Raw genomic sequence first — 22029 nt, forward strand, 5'->3', positions numbered from 1 at the left:
ATGAAAAAACTTTTATGTACTGGATCCCTAAAGAAAATATTAGATGTATATTTCAGGTGTTGTTTTAAAATTTAATTGTTACAATTTTGAAGCTAAATGTGATTTGCTTTTGTTTTATTAGAAAAAATACTCAGCAAGGTCTACAATCATTGGTCAATTAAGAATGACTTACAAGAACATGAGGCAATAAAATAAAAAATACAGGTACAAACTATATATCTGAAACACTTCTATTTGGCAATTTTTTAACAAACCAAAATTTAAAAAGAACAAAGAAAATTGCAGATTACTTCCAGATACAGAATAAAGCAATTAATGAAGTGCTTAAGCAAAAGAAACAAAAACGGTAAGAAAACACACTGCTTTTCTTTTCTTTTTAAAAATAAAATCACATTTGCTACAGATCATATGGATAATACCCTTATTAAACAACCATTCCAGAATGTCTTATAGTACCAGTGCTTTTATTTGCACTTCATTTCATTTTATATGACTCATTTCATGTATATAGCTCTTTACCCCATTGTTTACGAATAAAGTCCCCATAACTTTTATTTTAAAATATTTTAAAGTAAATGAGATATGATTTATGTATCATGAAACTTTCCCATTTTGGAACCAAAGGCTTGGTTCTATATTTTTGTCTATTCTTTAAAAATTTAGTGTAAAAACTGCTGGTTTTTATATCACTGTAGTAAAGTGAAAACTCCTCAATCAGGAGTATTTTCTGCAGTTTGACTGCATATAACCACATACTTTACAATACGTCCTTCCAACAGTAAGGAAATGATTGATTTCACAGTCACTGTCAGAAATGAGTGCCATAATTCTATTATGGGTATAGGTCCTCCCTCAAAGACTTTCTGGAAGGATGTTCAATGTGTTTTGTTCTTAAAGATATTAACAGTAGTACATAGTCCCTTAAGTCTGCAAAGACATTTATTGTTAAAGAAGGTGCTTTATTAACAATTCCTCTGGCAGCACTAGTGAATTACAATATCCTTCAATATTATTTCTACCCATAATATATACATTTAACTTTCATGCCTCTAGAAAAACATCTACAGTACATTTCATAATATAAAAATATATTACAAATCTGCTGAATTATTTACAAGCAATGTTCTATTATCTCTATGCAACATTTGTTTGATACAATACTAACAAGTTACACATATTTCCATTTCTGTAAGTTAAAAAAAAAATCCATATGGCTTCTTGCTTAACCAAGCAAGAAAGTGATTTTATTTTCTTTTTCAAAACCAACTTTGGTGCATAAAGGATTCATTCAGTTTGACAACACTTAAAAAATACAATTTTTCTTATGTTAAGAAAAAACTAATTAACCAAATGCTTTCCTCAGAAAAAAAAAAATTAGAGGCTTATGTAGGTTAAATGAAAATAGAGGATTATTAAAATATTTGAAATAAAGGTTTTTCAAAAACCGTTAACAGATTAGTTATATAGGTAAATATTAACATACTGTACTCCATTAGAAAACCCTAGTCCTGAAAAGGGAGCCACCAGACATACGGCAACACTCTTTAACAGAAATTTGCAGCCCTAATTCGAAAGACGAATATTTAGTTGATTGCAAATGTCGTTCACTGTTTGCTTAAATACAAATTGAACACTTTTCTTATCAGAGTTCTGCAAAAGAACACAAATGGCAACCAATCACATCTATTTATAATTGATAATTTTCATTGCCTAATATGTCCTAATATGACTTCAAATCGATAGACACTGTCAAGATAAATATCCTTACAGTGCTTTTGGTATTTGTATGGGCACACGTTGTAATTGTTTTTCTTTCCAATATAAACTACTGCAATCACTAAAGGGGGGAAAAAGCAGCTTAAAGCAGCAAGCATGCAAAGCCTTTAAGAAGCTATTCCACTAAGTTGCCAAAAGAGTGTTTGCTCAGTCTCCCACAGTACCATTCCATGAAAATGTGGACATACAGTAATATATTAATATATTCCACAGAAGAGCCTACTTCATTCACAGAATGTTTACACTAAGCATAAATATTATTCTAAATATTGGATTAAAAAAGAGGAAGGGGGTTGAGTCTAATGTGCAACTTTTACTAAACCCATTGTCAGTGACTAAGACTGCAGGTGTCCCCGCTTGTTTGCTTTTTATGTATTTATTTATTTTTTACCTCTTCAACCTCTTCTGCGGCATTGTTCTAGAAAAAGAGAAAAAGGAATATTCTTTTATTCAACTATATCAAAAACACATTAAGTATTTTAAGAGACATTAAGAATATTTATAAAATATAGGCAATGTGATGATCATTGATCATCATTAAAATTTATTTCCAAAGCATTCACACATAATGAATGCAAATTTAGTTACATAGTATAGCCTTTTAATTAATCCTTTTTATGTAGCCTGCTAGTGTATTTCTAAAAAAGCATTTCATGTCTAACACATACATTTTAACCAACTAATACTACGGAAACTAATGTTTAAAATCTCAAATAAGTAGGTTCTTTTTAGTCTTTTTAAGATATTTTTAGAAGGTTTGCCATGCTTTCATTTTGAAATGTGCATAAACAAATTATTTCTCCTAAAACTAGTTAGAATAACTGCTTTTTCCCCTTTTACTTAATTTCACAAGTTTTCCCTACCAAAATCCAAAACATTGTTAATGCTACATCACAATAAATGTAAGGAGTTCTATTACTCTGTACCACTTTAGGGTAAACTAAATTCTAACTTTCAGAATACCAGAAGCATGAAAGTTTAGACTCAAATGTTAAGATTGAGGTAGTTAAAAAAAAAACAAAATACCTCCACAGAAGTACCTACATGTGTTAAGAACATCTTCATTACCCCAAAATGAAATCAGTAAGTATTGTAGAATTACACTGAGAACATGCAATTCCTATGCACTTATAACATCATCGGTTCTGAGCTTGAATGATTTTTTTAAGTCACTTTCACTATAGTATCTAAATTGCTTCCTATAGAGCACAAGAAGGGGGGGGCGCGGGTTGGTTCTGTGAGAAAGGAGACCCTTAGAGAGGGGGGAGTACAAGGCAGGGCAGAAACACTGAAGTTAGTCTTAATCATATAATTAAGATTCATGCCCCTTTGTCAACTCTCTGCCTAGGAAATGTTTACAGCCAGTTGTAATAGCAGGGTGGCTCTCCCAAAATATCACTCTTTTAGAATGCTAATTTTAATTACATCCTTCAAAGAGTAAGCAGAAATAACCTTAAATTAGGTAACAGTAAATAAACAATATTCAATTATTTCTTAAATAGTGACTTTTCTGTATTTTCGATGGTGGATTTACCTCAATCTTCTTCCTTAAGATATTTCATTGTTCTCTATACCAGTTAATTTCTTGATAACCCAGCTCGGTCCACAGAAACAAGATTTTATTGAACTTAGCACTTTCACCAAAAGATATTTTAAAATTTATTTTTGGAGTAGGAAAAACTGAGTCTCAGTGTTTCCACATGGCAAGGCCCATTATGTTAGAATTTCATTCTCAGAAGATGTCTCAAATTATAGAAATCCTATTGCATTGACTAACATTCCACAAAAAGTTGTGTCGTGGAATGAACCAAACTTTCAAAGTGTTAATTACTTCAAAATCCGGCACAGTCTCCTTATGATAGCTAAAATTCACATTTGGGATTATCCCAAATTTTTATATGTCCTCTCATTTTTATCCAATCTATTCCTATTATAAAATACATACTAAATTAAAATTTATCTTAAAAAAATAGAAATTTTGTTCATTGATAGTGCCTTTAGCCAGGTCGGTGTGGCTCAGTGGTTGAGCATCAACCTATGCCAGGACATCACAGTTCAATTCCCAGTCAGTGTACATGCCTGGGTTACAGGCTCAATCGCATGTGTGCGTGCGCGCGTGTTGTGCGTGCAGGAGGCAATCGATTAATGATTCTCTCATTACTGATGTTTCTATCTTTCTCCCTCTCCCTCTCTGAAATCAATAAAAAAATTCTTGAAAGACTGCCTTTAAAGCATTTTCATCACTTTTAAATATATTTTTATTGATTTCAGAGAGGAAGGGAGAGGGAGAGAGAGAAACATCAAAGATGAGAGAGAATCATTGAATGGCTGCCTCCTGCACGCCCCCACTGGGGATTGAGCCCACAACCCGGGCATATGCCCTTGACCAGAATCGAACCTGGGACTTTTCAGTCCACAGGCCGACACTCTATCACTAAGCCAAACCGGCTAGGGCTCACCACTTTTGAAATTTGGGTAGAGGCAGTATGGAGTTCAGTCACATAATATCTGTGTAACTTTGGGCAAGCTATCCAACCTCTCGCTTCAGTTTTCTAATCTGTAAAACAGAGACAGTGACACCTATTTCACAGGGCTGCTGTGTGAGTGAAGTATATGTAAAGCACCTAGGAAAGTGACTTAGCACATAGTCAGAAAAGTTGGGTCTCTTTTCCCCACCTCTACCCCACCTGATACCTCCCTAAGCACAGGACACTAAAACAAAGGTCAAAGCAGAAAATTATTAGAAATGTAAACACTGGGAACTACCTCTTAAAAACAAACAGTGCTATATTATCTTTCTCAATTCTATAATTTATAAATCTTTGTAACTGCTCAAGAAAACAAAATTATGCTTGGTAATGAATTCAGTACTTAAAAAATAAATCCTAACCTTACACCAAATATTTAGAGATTTAAAGATTACAATTCAGAAAGTAAAACATCAAATCAACAATTAAATTACCTGTATATGTTTGGGTCCAAAAGCAAGGCAGTATCTTTGGGTAGCTTTGATAAATGAACTACTTTAGTTTTTAATTGATGTCGCTCACTTTCATTCACCCACACGTCAGGCAGACTATAAATTAAAAAACAAACCATACATAAAATAATATTAATTTTAAATTTACCACTCATATACCTTCATATTACCCAGCCATTTCTGCTAGTCTGACAGGGCCACCTAGGTTATTAACAAGCTTCTCATAGCCAAATGAACTTAACAATCTAGGTAGTGGGATGAGGAGAAATAGCAGGGTGAAATTTGAGGCACAAATTTGGGATGCATTAGGAATTTTTGGTAGCCAAGTCATATCAAACTTATACACTGCCTGTCCTTTAGCTTGCTGAGTGAAATTCACATTTGAGCTTGACATGATGTAAATTTGACACAGAGTTTCTTCATGAAGAAATAAGAAGTAAAAACACCACCAAATTCCACTTTTTAAAAAATGCACATGTAATCAAAATTCCAAAATCAAAGAAATGTGATCCTATAAGGAAATTCAAATAAAAGCAAATTGATATTTGGATGGATCAATTTCCAGAACTCCAAGAATACAGACATTTAAATATATATTTTTAAAGAAACTATAGGGTTGGCAAAAGCAGGTTTATAGTTGTTCAAGTGAAAAATAATACAAAGGTAAATAATAACACGTTTCATGTACTCACAACTATAAACCTACTTTTGCCCTACTCTATATATTTATGACCTTAATATATAAAAATAGCTCTTACAAATCAGTATGAAAGAGGCGGTGAACATTAATTAGGGATAGAGGGATAGGGTAGACAAAGCACACTAACCATCAATTTACCAAAGATATGAACAGTTTAAAAATGATCTTACTGCCCTAAGCTGAAGGGCCCCAAGTTCGACTCCAGTCAAGGGCACAAACCTCAGTTGCAGAGGCAACCAATTGATGTGTCTCTCTCACACCAATCTTTCTCTCTCTGTTTCTCCTCCTCCCTTCCACTCTCTCTAAAAATCAATGGGAAAATATTCTCAGATGAGAATTAACAAACAACAAAAAATAAAAATGATCTTACTTGTAATCAAAGAAATGCAAAATATAAGAATGTAACAACCAGTGTTGATAATAAAGAAGATAAAAAAGCTCTCTAATGAAGTAGATGGGATTAGAAATTGCTAAAAACTCAGGAGGGCAATACTTATCAAAAACTGTAATATTTTGCATAGTTTGTATATTAGTAGACTTTAGAATATCTTTAACAGTAAAGAAAAATGGGTAATTTCAATGTTCAGAAAAAAAACAGCTCATTAAATACATTTTACAGGGCCATGTATTTACTTTTTTAATATGTTTTTTATTGATTTTTAGATAGAGATAAAGGAAGTGGGAGAGAAACAACAATCGATTGGCTGCTTCCTACACGTCCCCTCCTGATCAAGCCCAAACCCTGGACATATGCCCTGATCAGGAATTGAACTGGTGACCTCTTGGTGCACAGGAAACTGCTCAATCCACTGACCCACACCAGCCAGGCTTCAGGACCATTTAAAAATGTCTTACACCAGTCAGAGAAAGGCAAGTACCATATGATTTCACTCATGTGGAATCTAATTTAAAAAATAAACTAATGAACAAAATAGAAACAGACTCATTAGTGAACAGACTGACAGCTGTCAGAGAGAAGGTGGGTTGCCAGGCTGGGTGAAAAAGGTGAAGAGATCAAGCAAAAAAAAAAAAAAACCATAACAACACGCACACGCACGCGCGCACACACACACACACACACACACACACCACAAAAAAAAAAACCCATAACAACGCGGGCGCGCGCACACACACACACCCCACACAAAAAAAAAACCATAACAACGCAGGCGCGCGAGCACACACACACCACTCACAGATACAGACAATAGCATGGAAATTCCCAGGGGCGAGTGGGAGAGGGTATAGAGGGGATAAATGGTGATGTAAGGGAACTTGACTTGGGGTGGTGAACACATAATACAATATACATAGAGATGATGTACACTAGAATTGTACACCTGAAACCTATATAATTTTATTAACCAATGTCACCCCAATAAATTCAATTTTTAAAAAAGATTTAAAAAATGCACTTTAAGCTCTTTAAGTAGGAGTAGAATTAGTAGGATGATGAATGTATGCTTAAAGAATTGTACAGATTTAAATAGAAAAACAGAGGCCAAGAGAAGAGATTAACCAAAGAACTTATATGCATATATGCATAACACATATATGCATAATCCATGGACACAGACAATAGTGCAACAAAGGCTTGGGGAGGGGAGAGCTGGATGGAGGGGGTCCAGAAGGGAAGAAAGAGAACATCTGTAATACTTTCAACAATAAAGATAATTTTTTAAATTATTACTTTTAAAATGTCCTACAGTTTAATTTCCATAAAACCTGAAAGGGAAGGAGGAGAAAGTGGTGGAAAATATGTTCTACACTATTAGAAGCTTAATAGTCAAAGGATTTTTTAAAAACTAAATGGATTTCTTTACACTGATATACTAATGTGCACTGTAAACTCACAAACCTACTTAAGAACATTTAATTCACATCACATTCATTAACATTTTCTTAAACAGAGTTTATTAAACAAAATTTTAAAAAGGATTCAAAATCCAGGACAAATATTACCACATATTGCTAATTTTTTGAAGAATAAGTATACACAATTTGATTCTACTTCTTAAAAATTTATTCTTTCCTTGGTGCTTATCAATTCCATTAAAAATTTCTATCATATACTTCTATTACCTATTATAATAAGAGAAAATTTTTTAATAAAAGGATAAAACAAAAATTAAAACTGAAATCTAAATTAAGGAATATCTGGGTCAGAAGTGCTCTAAAAGGTACTAAAACACCAAGAAAAATGTAATGGTGCTGAAAACCTGGTCAACTACTTTTTCTGTAAAACACTGTGGGTTGGATAATGTTTAGAATTTTTTTTTAAATAAATGATTCAAACGAAGGGCCAAGGCTGCTTGCATACTACTTGGGGGCCATTGAAAATTCTAAAAATAATCACATCCAATTAAAAATCTTTCATAGATTATCTCTTTAATCCTGACCTCAAAATATTTCATAGTTTAATTTCCATAATTCTGTTATATTTGAATCCAATAATGTTAAGTAATTTTTGAGTAGATGATTTAATTTTTAAATATATTTTTATAAGTTTAGCAAAGAAGGGAGAGGGAGAGAGAGAGATAGAAATATCAATGATGAGAGAGAATCATCGATCGGCTGCCTCCTGCACGCCCACACTGGGGATTAAGCCCACAGTCTGGGTATGTATCTGGACTAGGAATCCAACCATGACCTCCTGGTTAATAGGTCAACACTCAACCACTGAGCTACACCGACCGAGCGAGTATGAGATTTTAATAAAAGACATTAGTCTATTAATTACACATAGTATTCTAAATACTTACATGTCTTCAGGCATCCAATGAAGCAAAAGTTTTATCTTTCCAGAATCCTCTTTTCTCTTAGCTATTACCTAATGATAAGAAATCATAACAATGATTTGTAACACATTCTAATATCATTAAAAGGCACTTTTAATCCTAATCAAGAACTTTTAAGTGTTGTATCCTGAACTAGATATCACCACCACATCTTGTTCTGCCTTGTTCGCCCCGCCCCCCAATTTTACCTTTGATTATGTACTTTCACAAAAGAGGAAAAAAAGAACTGAAGACAAAGTTTGTATAGCCAAATAGAAAAACCAGCCCAGCCGGTGTGGCTCAGTGGTTGGGCATCAACCTATGAACCAGGCGGTCAGAGTTTGATTCCTGGTCAGGGCACAGGAATCTCGAGCAGAGGATGTGTAGGAGGCAACCCATGAATGATTCTCTCATCACTGATGTGTCTATCTCTCTTTCCCTCTCCCTTCCTCTCTGAAATCAATACAAATATATTAAAAAAGAAAAACCATATTATCTTTATTAAGGGACTGAAAATGCTATTTACTATCTCCTAAGTCTGTGGCTTAGCTAGAATGCTACCATGGTTCTACATTGGCTAGAATATTTTTAAAGAACAAACAGTAAAGAAAAAATACTTCTAGGAAGGGAAAAGTCTGTAATTTACAACGGACACATTTTTTGTTTGTTTGGAGGTTCTTGGTTGGTTGGTTGGTTTTATTTTAAATGAACATCAGCCGAACAGTGTTTAGGTTCAATCTTAAGGAATCCACGTAAATTAAAAGGTGGATCAACCTGAACAAAAAGACCTGTAGAAGGGTAAGAAAAAAAAAGTACTTGCCATTCATTACCAGATTCTGAAATTAAGATAATACTTAAATTAAATAAAAATAGATCAAGATGGTATTTTGTAATTTACAATTTCCATGTTAACAATATTAGCACGTTAGTTTTAATAATCTAAATCTCAATATTTTTACCAAGTTTAAATTCTAAAAAGCCACACAAAATTGTCATCCTCAAAACATAGAACTAAGTAACAACAGCACTCTATGCAAAAATGAAATACTTTCTATCTCCATTCTGAAAAACCTATAGTCAATACCCCATTCTAGACTTGACAATGAGATTAATTAAAATGCACAAAGACAGAGCTGAAATACCTCGACAAAAAAAAAAAAGATATTAAAACAATGCAAACCAAGCAAGCACAGCAAGCCAACTGGCTGGTAACTAGGAATCTGCTGACCTCTTCTGGAGAAGGCTCGAAAGAAAATGTTACAATTAAAGAAGACAAATTAGGTAAACTGCACAGCATAGAGCCTCACAGATACATTTTCCTCCAAATGGTTTCACTATCAGCATGATTATTTCCTATAAAAGTTAATTTAATAACTAGGAAACTTAAAATCTGACTGCTAACAGAAGTGATTATGCTTAACACATACTGCCTCCATCAAAATCTTCCCAGCCATGGAACTTCGAAAAACAGCTCCTTTCCTTTCTACTGTGTCCAACAAACACCTTTCCCATGATGGATGTCTCTTCCTTCCACTTTACCCAGGAAAAAAGCATTCTCCAGATCACACTCCACCTTCAGTCAAGGTTACCTGTACCTCCCGTGTCACCTGGGGGCGGCAAGTCACTCTTATTTCTGTTTCTTAAATTTATGACAAACATAGGTTTCATGTTCTTAAAATCTCTCAGATGTTTTCTACAGCTAGAAAACTTATTTTCAAGGTCACAGACTATTTTGACTGTCAGTAAATTTTTAAATTTCTTCCAAACTCCTTATATCACCATTATTGGTAGTTCCTTCATTTTTTTTTTAATCATCTCAATTTCTCCACAGTAAACTTCAGGATTTTATCACAGGAGCTGCTCTAATGAAAGCATGTAAAAGTTGGAACTTTGCTTTTTAAAATACAACCTTCTTTATCACATCACCACTCCCTATTCCCTAATATGCAGAGACACTTGCTCATTAGACCATTATTTCATTGCGTTTATTGCTTATTAAATGTTAATGAGCCCCAAACCTGTCCTTAAATTTCTTCTTTTCTCTTTATACTTAAAGAGTTCCTAGTGATCTTATCCTGTTTGATACCTTTAAATACCACTAATTATGCTGAAGACTTCCTTATTTAAATTTGTGGCCACTCCTATCCTCTAAGTTCAAACTTGTGTCCATCTCCCTACACAGACATTTTATGAAATTAGAGCTCTTAATACATCCCTCTCCTTTGATCTACTCACCACTACAGCCTCTATTTTAAATGGCAATTCCATCCTTTGGCCAGCTACCCAGGCAAAAAAATCTGAAGTCATCCTTTCCTTCCTTTATTACATCTGGCATGTGATCCATCCATAATTCTTATCAGTACTACTTTCAAAAGATATCCAGAATCTAACTAAATAGCCCATACCATCACTTTCTTATACTAATTATTATGTTTATCCTGTCTCTTCCACTAGAGTACAGGCATGCATGGTTTAGCAGGGGTCCTCAAACCACGGCCCGCGGGCCACATGCGGCCCGCCGAAAACATTTATCCGGCCCGCCGGGTGTTTTTGTCGCCGCTGCCTGTCCTGCTTAGCAGCCAACTCGTCCCGGGCCTGCAGTGCACTTGTGTGGAATGTCTGAGGGACAGTGAACTGGCCTCCTGTTTAAAAAGTTTGAGGACCTCTGGTTTACTGTTTTGTTTTAGCCTGTTTTGTTCATTGCTACATCAATAATATGTGGCACACAGTAGGTGCTCAATATTTAAGCAAATAAATTATCCTAGTTGCTACACTATGCGTTTGGGAACCACATCTTATTGAACAATTTATAGACTTACCAAATCATAAATCTACATTATGAAACTTCAAAAAAGGACAGCCAACAATCCCTGCTGAGCAAGCTCCTGATCTTGCTGAATTCCAATAAAATTCCCAGTGCAAGCACTTTGCCTTCAAACCCTCTAATTTTCCTTCCAACCCTTCCATCTTTATTTATATTATATAACTACTAGGGGCCCGGTGCATGGGATTCGTGCACTGGTGGGGGGTGTGGCCTGCAGGGATAGGCCCGCTGTGGGAGCGCCGGTCATCCTGGTCAGCTGCGCAGCTGTGGACCCGCCCTCTGAGCGGCTGCTCCCACTGCGGGAGCGCACTGACCACTAGGGAGCAGCTCCTGTGTTGAACGTCTGCCCCCTCCTCCCCCCAGTCAGTGTGCGTCATAGTGACTGGTCAACCAGTCATTCTGCCATTCGGTCACTAGGCTTTTACTACATAGGACATTTCTAATGTTCTTTAAAAGAGTGTAAGAATACTATACCTTTCCTTCAACCCAAACTCACTTCTCCCATGTGTTTCAATTTCAGAAAAGGTTCCCTTTCTTTGTCTAATCTTTTAATTTCCTGCCTTTAATTTTGGAAATAAAAATCAAAATTGGAAATTTATTATAGGAGATGGAAAAAATACAGATTCAAACCAGTGGAGTCACTGATATCATCAATACTGACATTTTGTATTTAAATTCTCATGCATTTTAATTAAACTATGAAAATACAACCTTAATTTAGTGTGTTTTATATTTCAACTAGAGGCCCGGTGCACAAAAATTTGTGCACTCGGGGGGGAAAGGGGGTTCCTCAGCCCATCCTGTGCCCTCTCCCAAGCTGGGACCCCTCGGGAGATAATGACCTGCTGGCTTAGGCCTGCTCCCGGGTGGCAGAGGGCAGGCCCAATCCCTGGATGCAGCCCCTGGTCGGGCTCAGAGCAGGGCCGATTGGGGAGTTGGGGCGCCGCCCCCTGACACGCACAGAGCAGGGCCCATCAGGGGGGTTGGGGCTCCATATCCTGTCACACACAGAGCAGGGCGGATCAGAGGGTTGGGGCACTGCCCCCTGTCATGCACAGAGCAGGGCCCATCAGGGGGGTTGGGGCTCCATACCCTATCACCCACAGAGCAGGGCCCATCAGGGGGTTGGGGAGCTCCCCCCTGTCACACACAGAGCAGGGACCATCAGGGGGTTGAGGAGCTCCCCTCTGTCACTCACAGAGTAGGGCCGATAGGGTAGTTGGGGCACCGCCCCCTGTCACACACACAGCAGGGCGGATCAGGGGGTTGGGACGCCGCCCTCTATCACCCACAGAGCAGGGCCGATCAGGGGGTTGGGGCGCCGCCACTGTCACACTCAGGGCAGGGCCGATGGGGAGGTTATGGTTCTACCCTGTCACACACAGAGCAGGGCCCATGGGGGGGTGGGAGTTGGGGCGCCGCACCCTGTCACACACAGAGCAGGGCCGATCAGGGGGTTTGGGCGCTGCCCCCCGTCACGCTGATCCGGTGCCAGGAGGCCTCGCGGCTCCGCTGATCCCGGTGCTGGGAGGCATATTACCCTTTTACTATATAGGACAGAGGCCTGGGGGCCAGCTGGTTTGCCCTGAAGGGTGTCCTGGATCAGGGTGGGGGTCCCCACTGGGGTGCCTGGCCAGTCTGGGTGAGGGGCTGAGGGCTTCTTTCAGGCTGGCGGTTGTTGATTGAAGCTCCCAACGGCTCCTTTTTTTTATTTTATTCTGGGCCAGCTTTAGCTCTGGCTCTAGCTCTGAGAGCAGGTATCTGGTTTGTTTTGGTTCTATAATCGAAACAATGTATAACTCCAGCTCTGAGATCCCGGCTGGCTATATTTGTTAGAATGTTTCAAACTGCCAGCTCAGAGGCCGGCAAGTCAGGCGGGGAACGTTGGAGTCTGCAGTTACTGGAGCAAGCAAGCCTCATGTTCGCTTCCAGCTGCCTGGCTGCCGGCCGCCATCTTGGCTCACAGTTAATTTGCATAAGGATATGCTGATTAGCCAATGGGAAGGGTAGCGGTCGTACGCCAATTACCATGTTTCTCTTTTATTAGTGTAGATAGCCAAAATTAAACAACCTCTTTTTCCAGGGATTCAAATCACTAAGAGCCGGGTCTAAAATTTTTACTTCTACTAACTGTCACCAAACTATAGTAATTTAAAGATGACTGGACAATAAAATGGCAAGTAGCATGGGAAGAGAGAACACTCTATTAACTCCTAGTCAACCAAAACTATGTTGTGTACTGCTTTTTCAAATTTGATAGCTTTCTTTTTCTATACTGAGCAACATAATAATTCAGCAACTATAATGAGTACCTAGTATGTGTCAGAGACAAACAACTGAAGAAAGTTGGGATACATCAGTGGAAAAAAACAGAATGAAAACCCCTTCTCTTCACAAAGCTTTGATTTGATAGCCATTATCCATTTTCTATTTAACACAAACTTTAGATGTATGTTTGGGTGTGAGAAACATGCAGTATACAGGGATGTGAGCTTAAAAGTTAAGTCTGATGTTCTAATTTTACAAATGAGGAAACCAGGTAAAAAAAGACACCAACTATGCCTAGTGGCCCAAATGCCAACCCAATATTCCCAAATAGCTCAAATTAAAGGCTAAAATACTCAACCTAATAATAAAATGTCAAATTGTAGACAATATTGCCATATAACCAATAATAGAAAAAAATTTTTTAATGTTTGTAAAGCAAAAAGTTTTGGTTTTTCTTGTTAAAATGTATTTTTTGTAGATTGTGAGCAATTTAGAAAGTTAAAATACACATTTTCACAAACCTATGCAAATAATTTGAAAAACAAAAACAAATACTTACAGTACTATGAAAAACAACACTGTGTCCCTTCCCTAAACTTTCTATATGAGCTGAGAGGTTAAAGCATATGGCTCGATGTCTTATCGCATCCAGTGTTTGTGCATCGAAGAAATCATGTGGTCGTGCTAAAAATCAATACAAAAGAAATAAAGAATACATACATAAATACAACAGTCTGCTAAACAGCCATGTAGTCCATTTTCCACAAAAATATGTAATAAGAAAGATAGAAACAATTAAGAAGTATCAATCTAGTGTTTAAATCCAAAATTTTCTTTGCTTTCAAAATACAGAGTCTAGCTGACAAGATAAGGATGTACAAAAGCAAAATCCCAACTAATGAGTGAATATAAGTTAATTCGGCCTCTTGGTGTGTGAGGTTCTAACTTCAGAACTTATGATTCCACATTTCAGCTACTATATTTTTCACATAATTTTGTATTTTATTCCAGTATCTCTCCGAGCACCACTCTGCATTTTCAACAATCTGATGACCACCTCCATCTATGTAACACACTGAGATCTCATTCACCACAAATATATGGAATGCACTTCATGAACATTTTACATTAATATGTAATCAAAATTTTTCCAAATTTAACAGTGGTAATATTATTTGGGGGTTTTGGGTAAGTATTTCTTGATTATAAATAACTCTTCTAAAGCAAACTTTTAGTGTGTTCACAACAAACTTATACATTGAAGATTTAATTTGGTAAGAACATTTAAAAATTTTTATTTTCATCCCACCAATATTACAAATTATATTATTTTTATTCTTAATTAGAACAAAATAAGGAAAATTGCTCAAAATAAGGAAAATTAATTTGTTGTTTTACAACTGTGGAGCTTATTAATACATGTAATCTTATCAGATCATCTGTAATTAAAAATTAAAATTTACCGACAACAGAAGAAATGGCTTGATTTCACAGTAGAGCATATTCTGAATTACATGTAGCTGATTTACTATTCTGATTTACTACTATGTGTGGTGGATTTACCTCCACCATTCATGGAGCTGTCAGAACATCTACACTAATCCACCAGAGCTTTTGGGGAGAGCAGGGGGTATTTTACAAGCTGGCATTCGCAAAGCAACCTAGATACCTCTGTTGTCACTGGATTTTTCTCAGAAAGAAATAAGAAAAACACCAACTAGTAACAAACTAGCAGAACCCATAAAACTAAGAATGAAGTAATGAGAAATTAAAAAGAAAAAATATTTAACATTTATAAGAGAAAAGGGTTATGATTTTACTTAATGCTAAGAAACAAATCCCCTTCCCATTAGATCTGTGACTACTGGGGAAAAAGTGTACTTTCTCTATGCTCTCCAAATATGCTTTTTCCTGAGAAGGATAAGCACTTGGAGAAAATAAAAATAGGTGGAGGTGGGCAAAAACGGGGGGGGGGGGGGGGTATCTGTAATAGTGTCAACAATAAAAATAAAGTTTAAAAAGAAAAATAACTTCTCTAAATCATTCAAATCTACCACTACCCATTCAAGATTCAAACATAGATGTCATCACTAGAATTAAATTTATAAGGAGCTCTCAAACTTAAGACTCTATTCTATTCAGACCTTAACCATGTTATGTCCACTATTAAAGTATCAAAGTATACTAAACTTGACCTGGCCGGTGTTTCTCAGTGGTTAGTGTTGGTCGCAGGTCCGATTCCCAGTTAAAAGCAAGTACCTGGGTTCCAGGTTTGATCCCCAACCCCAGTCAGGGCACATGTGGGAGGCAACCAATCCATGTGTCTCTCTCACATCGATGTTTCTCCCCCCTCCACACACCTCTCTCCACTCCACTTTTTCAATGAAAAAAATATCCTCAGGTGAGCATAAACAACAACAAAAAAGAATACTAAACTTGAACAATAGTCTCCAAAGTAGGTGAGTGTTATGATCCATTAGAGCAGTGGTTCTCAACCTTCCTAATGCCTCGACCCATTAATACAGTTCCTCATGTTGTGGTGACCCCCAACCATAAAATTATTTTCGTTGCTACTTCATAACTGTAATTTTGCTACTATTATGAATCGTAACGTAAATATCTGATATGCTCTATGTGTTTTCCAATGGTAGCGACCCACAGGTTGAGAACTGCTGCATTCGAGTAAGGAAGAAAATATCACTTTTCAACTCACTGCTTTTCAATAGTCCTTCTTGGTAACTGTTTTATGATGTGCATTAGCAGTATTACCCGTATATACTATATACATATGTTAGAATTATGTACACAAGCATTTTTTTAAAACTGGTAAGCCTCATAATCAAAAGGTAACTGGATCCATAACCTAAATTCAATAGAACTTTGAAAAATAAATGTTTAATTTCAACAATAAGAAAATTAAGAGTTTAGAGAGGTATATTTTTCACTTGTAGTGTGTTCATTTGTCCACTGTAGCTTTGTAGTAACAAAAATATTTCAATGTTTTAGAGATAACTGCTTTATAGTCTGGATTAGTGTCTGAAGTTTCTCCTATACTCTACTCAAAAATCCCAAGAGAAAAAACAAGATGCAATCTTTTTTTCTTTCTAGTTCACCCTTGCAGTGGCCTCCCATTTCAATGATAGCTTCCCTCATATTTCTTCATTCAAGATATATTTAGTTAGCAGGTGGACACTATGAACCAGGCAGGGCTCTGGGGTTTCAAAGTCAATTCCTGCTCCCAACATTTACAAGTCTTGCCATCTAATTGTGTTCTACCCTAAATATCCAAGATATATCTCATAATCTAGTAATTAAGTACATAACAATTGTTATGTGTGTGTTACAATAGACTGTGAAGTGCTGAAACACAAAAATAGTTTTGCTGCCAAACCGGTTTGGCTCAGTGGATAGAGCGTTGGCCTTCGGACCGAAGGGTCCCGGGTTCGATTCCGGTCAGGGGCATGTATCTTGGTTGCGGGCACATCCCCACTGGGGGGCATGTAGGAGGCAGCTGATTGATCTCTCTCATCGATGTTTCTAGCTCTCTGTCCCTCTCCCTTCTTCTCTGTAAAAAATCAATAAAATATATTTTTTAAAAAAAATAGTTTTGCTATTCACACACACATCACTTTGGAGCAGATATAACCTATCTTAACTTTTACTTGTACTTTACCTTTAGCATGTTCAATTTTTTAGAAAAACTATTAGAAACATCAACACTGCCACCATGTTTTAAATTTTCTTAGAACAAAATCAAAGTAGCCCTCAAAATGTAATTCTATATAGTTTGTATTCTAAAGCCATATACATAGACTCACACTTTCTTAGCTACTACAGATAAAACTGTTACTGAATTCTCATATTGTTCCACAGTTATCCTGTCTGTTTATTATTGTTAACAAAAGTAGATAAGCAGAGTTGAAGAACAGTAAAAACTGTTTTTCATGAAAGAATAAGATATGAACAAAAGCACTGTAATACACACAGATTTTCAGTGAAACACTTACGTAATGAGCGTCGTCTTTTGTTCTTTAATTTCCTTCTTTTGTTCATTCCAGCTTTAGAAGGAGATTCTTCTTTGGCCTTTGGCTGGCTAGAAACTTTTGAGGAGTTCTGCTGACTGAAGTGTGTGGGTACGTGGCGAGCTAGCCCTCCCTGAGAAGCAAAGCTGGCATTGCAGCCACCAACAACACACTAAATAAAAGTAAAAAAGCATATCAGGGATGCTGTGTTGGGAACAAGTAAATTTTCAGAAGTAAATCAGCCAGCTATAGAACTAATTCCAGGAAATAAGAACCCTCTCATTTTATTTTATAAGTTGCCCAAAGTCATATACATTAGGTAGTGGCAGAGCTGGAAAATAAAATTCAAGTTTCATGACTCCCCAATTTACTGCTCTTCCCACTATACACAAGACAAAAACAGTGGAACCTTCTTTCCAGAAAAATCTGGTTTTGAATTAACCACTTTTGTAAGAGGAGCAACAAGTTATTTTACACCAAAGAACTAAATACCTACCAACTACTTGCGTTCTAGATTTTTAAAATTATTTTTATCTTATAACATATGCTATTTCAAAACCAACCTGCTATTCTAACAGATAGGAAAGAAATGTAGTATTACAGATATTTTTAAAATATGCTTTTATTGATTTTTAGACAGAGAAGAAGGGAGAGGGAGAAATAGAAACATCGATGAGAGAAGACGAACATCATCAATCTGCTGCCTACTGGGGATCGAGCCAGCAACCCTGGCATGTGCCCTGACTAGGGATCAAACTGGCGACCTCTTGGTTCCTGGGTCACCGCTCAACAGCTAAGCCATACCAGCCAGGCAGTAACACTGATATTTTTTTTAAAAAATGTATTTTTATTGATTTCAGAGAGGAAAGGAGAGGGAGAGAGAGATAGAAACATCAATGATGAGAGAAAATCATTGATCGGCTGCCTCCTGAATGCCCCTATTGGGGCTCGAGCCCACAATCCTGGAACATGCCCTTGACCGGAATCGAACCCGGGACCCTTCAGTCCACAGGCCAACGCTCTATCCACTGTGTCAAACCAGCTAGGGCAGTAACACTGATTTTTAAACTATTAAATCTAGCCTCTCACAGAAGACTTATGCTCAGAGTTGGGCTTATGCAGCTTCTCTATAAGTTCCATTAATTACTGCCTCTTTAGCCTTCTATACTTACAAGATTGAGAAAACAAAAGATTAGCTATTTAAGTCAACCTGGTGGATCTGCTATTCCAATAATGAATGCAGAACGCTTGGATATCACTAAAATTAGCATATATGTTAAAAATTACAATATACAAATTAGTTATAGTAAAAGTGGATGATTTCTAGTTAGCTCTTAGGAAATAATATATGCAGGTCTTCTAACAAATGAATGTTATATAAAACAAATAACATTTTCCAAAATAAGCCCCAAACAGCAAAACCCACAGCTAGATTGCTGGTATCTTTTCTATTAGTAATTTATTGACTTAGTTTCTGACTTGACAACCAAAGTCCAGCCATACAAATCTGTTACATTTAACCAATTACATGCATGAGATTATTCCTAGGTGGTTCAATTTATATTACATTTTAGGTAGGTAACGTCACAAAAAATCTCCATTCAGGGTCTTTCTATCAACAGGCACATCTACCATTTTAAACTTCTAAAAGCACAACACAACCCTCTATTAGTAGAGATCCTAATTTTATTCACAAAGTCTCTCTAAAACTGCCTAAGTGAAAAGGAGCTCATCCTCCTTTGAGGAGATCCTTACACTTTCACTGCATATCTAGATACTTCTCCCAACTCAACCCTTCCATTCATTTTACATCATAGGTATATTTCTATGTATCAGCAGAAATGAACTGCTTAGAGAACCTGATAAAACCAATGCTGGCTGAAACACTTTACAGCAAGCTCCTTATATAATGCCATTAACAGTTATTCTTTTTTACTTTGAAATACAAGAGACATATGGGCTCTAATTGTACTCAGCATTACTAATAAAAATCTTTGCCCATTCTAGGGTGCACACTAAGTTAAGAGGCAGAGGAATGATTCAAGGTTTTAGTTCAAATCATTATCTATTTTATGTCCAGTTCTATGCAAGATTCTGTCAGTATAAGGATGACAGATATAGTTCTCACCCTGAAAGTGCTTACTTACATGTGGTCACCAAGACATACATATAAAGTAACTTCAAAGGACTACCATCAGGGGTAAGGCACAGAGTGCTACAGGAACCCTGAGAAAAGCAGTCAGCCATATCCTGAACTTTAAAATAATATTGCATTTACTTCTTACAAGGACCCTATGAATATTGTGTGGCCTCCGATAGCCTGCACCAAGAATGTTCAGCTATAGACCCCGACCATGAGAAGTTTAGTATCTAATGGTTACTGAATTCTTAGAATGTAAAAATTTACTACACATGCTTTGAGTACCAAGAAAGAATAATGCTTTTTAAAGTTTCCATCTTCTACAGTTTACCATATTGCCATAGAATGACCCTGTCGACTACAGGAGCCAAGAGCCAAGTAAGGCTACTACAACTAAGAAACCAAATTTTTAATTGTATTTAAATTAATTTTTATTATTGATTGAGGTGAAATTCACATATCATACTATGTTAAAGAATACAATTTAGGGTTGTCTATTCACAATGTTGTATAACCATCAGTTCTATATCCTTGCCAAATATTTTTCTTTTCTTTTATTAAAACCATCTAGTAAGAAGTAGTACCTTTATGGTTTTTTTATTATAATTGATTTCAGAGAGGAAGGGAAAGGGAGAGAGAGAGAGAAACATTAATGATGGGAGAGAATCACTGATTGGCTGCCTCCTGCACACCCCACACTGGGGATGGAGCCCGCAACCCAGACATGTGACCTTGACCAGAATCAAACCTGGGACCCTTCAGTCTGCAGGCTGACACTCTGCCCACTGAGCTAAACCAGCTAGGACTCTTTATGGTTTTTAGTTGTACTTTCTTAATAACCATTTTGATTTTTAATTTAAAACACAATACTTAACTACTGAAAAACTTTTAAGTATGTTTGAACAACTTGGGTATGTGATTCTACCTTTGAAACTGCAAATTTTATAATATCTAAACAGAGACCAACTGTTTAGCATCTGAATTGAGAGTACTTTTTAAGTGGAATTACACTTACTAGTATAGGTTAGTTTTGCACTATCCAATACATTTTAGCTATTAGATAAATATAACTAACTGAGCATTTGAAATATGGCTATAAAATACACACTGAATTTGGAAGACTTGGTATCATAAAGAGTAAAACATTTCATTAATTTTGCACACTTATACGATACTGAAATAATGTAATGGGTTATTTCAAAGATATTTAAGTTATTTTAACTGGTTTCAATTATTTTAATGTAGCATTGGAAATTTTTAAATGACCTATCTGGTTTAAACATATTTCTATTACACAGTACTGCCACAAAATAAGCCATACAATACTTATTTTTCTTACTTTCCAAGAAGATACCATCCCTATATTCCCTAACATATATTATAAAAACATACATTAAAATAAGCACCTTTTGTAGCCAATGTGTTAGATACTTCAAAGAATCCTATGTAATAAAAGCCTAATCTGCTAAGTGTCTGGTCATCCAATGACCAGTCAACTATTCAACCAATCAAAACGTAACCTGCTAATGATATGCTAAGGCCACTCAACTGCTCACTATGATGTGCACTGACCACCACAGGGCAGACAGTCGACTGGTCAACCAGTCGCTATGACGTGCACTGACCATCAGGGGGCAGACGCTCCGACTGGTAGGTTAGCTTGCTGTTGGAGTCCGGCCGATCGGGACTGAGCAAGATGAGCCAGACACACCCTGGAGCCCTCCCGCAGTCTCTCCCTGGCCCGATCTTACATTAGTGGAGTCCCTTGGCCTGGCCTGTGCCCTCTCGCAATTGGGACCCCTCAGGGAATGTCAGAGCTGGGTTCAGCCTGATCCCAAGGCCACTCCCCTTCGGAGGGCAGGAATTCATGCACCAGGCCTCAAGTATAACATAAATAAGAGTCTTTGCCCTTGGGTTCCCAGTTTAATATTGGTTAGTCAAACAAATTTGCTGGAAAAGCTCTGCATTTTAAAATTTTAGAATAGCTACTTGACTATAATTAAAAGGCAGAGATGACAGTAACAGTTTAGATCCAACCCCTCAGGTTTAAAATCTGAGGGATTTTGTGGTATGATTCCACTGGTATTAGCCTTAATTATAAGGTTCCCAGTAGATTTAGTGGATTCATTTTCTCCTGGGATCCTTCAAGACTGCAAAGAATAGGCCCTGGTACATCTAAAACTAAGAGTATATATCACAAGTTTATTTTAATCAACAATTAAATCCATGATTAAATGGTCTAAAAATAAAGTCAATAATGAGAATGCTAAGAGAAAACTGTTTTCTTTGATTTTGATCATTCATCAATTAAGGACCATAAACATATCTATAAAAATTTAGAATGAAAAACAGTACTTTTATTAAAAACTAGCGGCCTGGTGCACGAAATTTGTGCATGCACGGGGGGGGGTGGTTGGAATCCCTCAGCCCGGCCTGCACCCTCTCACAATCCAGGACTGCTAGCACTTGGGTTGCGGGAAACGAGTTAAGTCGGCTCGCGTGAATTGCGCGTACTCCGCGGGAGCCGTCTTAAACTCGGTTC

General features: G+C 36.8%; 1 protein-coding gene across 1 annotated transcript in view; it reads right to left on the reverse strand.

The window, feature by feature from the left end:
- Window positions 1-216: 216 nt before the first annotated feature.
- The window catches only part of AEBP2 (AE binding protein 2), a 58188-nt gene continuing 36375 nt past the window's right edge, over window positions 217-22029 (reverse strand). Inside the window, exons 4-9 of the mRNA XM_070410609.1 lie at window positions 17333-17519; window positions 13885-14009; window positions 8219-8286; window positions 4739-4852; window positions 2168-2194; window positions 217-1650 (exon numbers count right to left, since the gene is read on the reverse strand). Coding sequence (XP_070266710.1) covers window positions 1605-1650; window positions 2168-2194; window positions 4739-4852; window positions 8219-8286; window positions 13885-14009; window positions 17333-17519 — 567 coding nt within the window. The 3' untranslated portion in view covers window positions 217-1604. The remainder of the gene's footprint in view (window positions 1651-2167; window positions 2195-4738; window positions 4853-8218; window positions 8287-13884; window positions 14010-17332; window positions 17520-22029) is intronic.

This window comes from Myotis yumanensis, unplaced genomic scaffold (genome assembly GCF_028538775.1).
Source record: "Myotis yumanensis isolate MYYU_CA2020_CCGP unplaced genomic scaffold, mMyoYum1.0.hap1 SCAF_3, whole genome shotgun sequence".
Lineage (NCBI taxonomy): Eukaryota > Metazoa > Chordata > Mammalia > Chiroptera > Vespertilionidae > Myotis > Myotis yumanensis.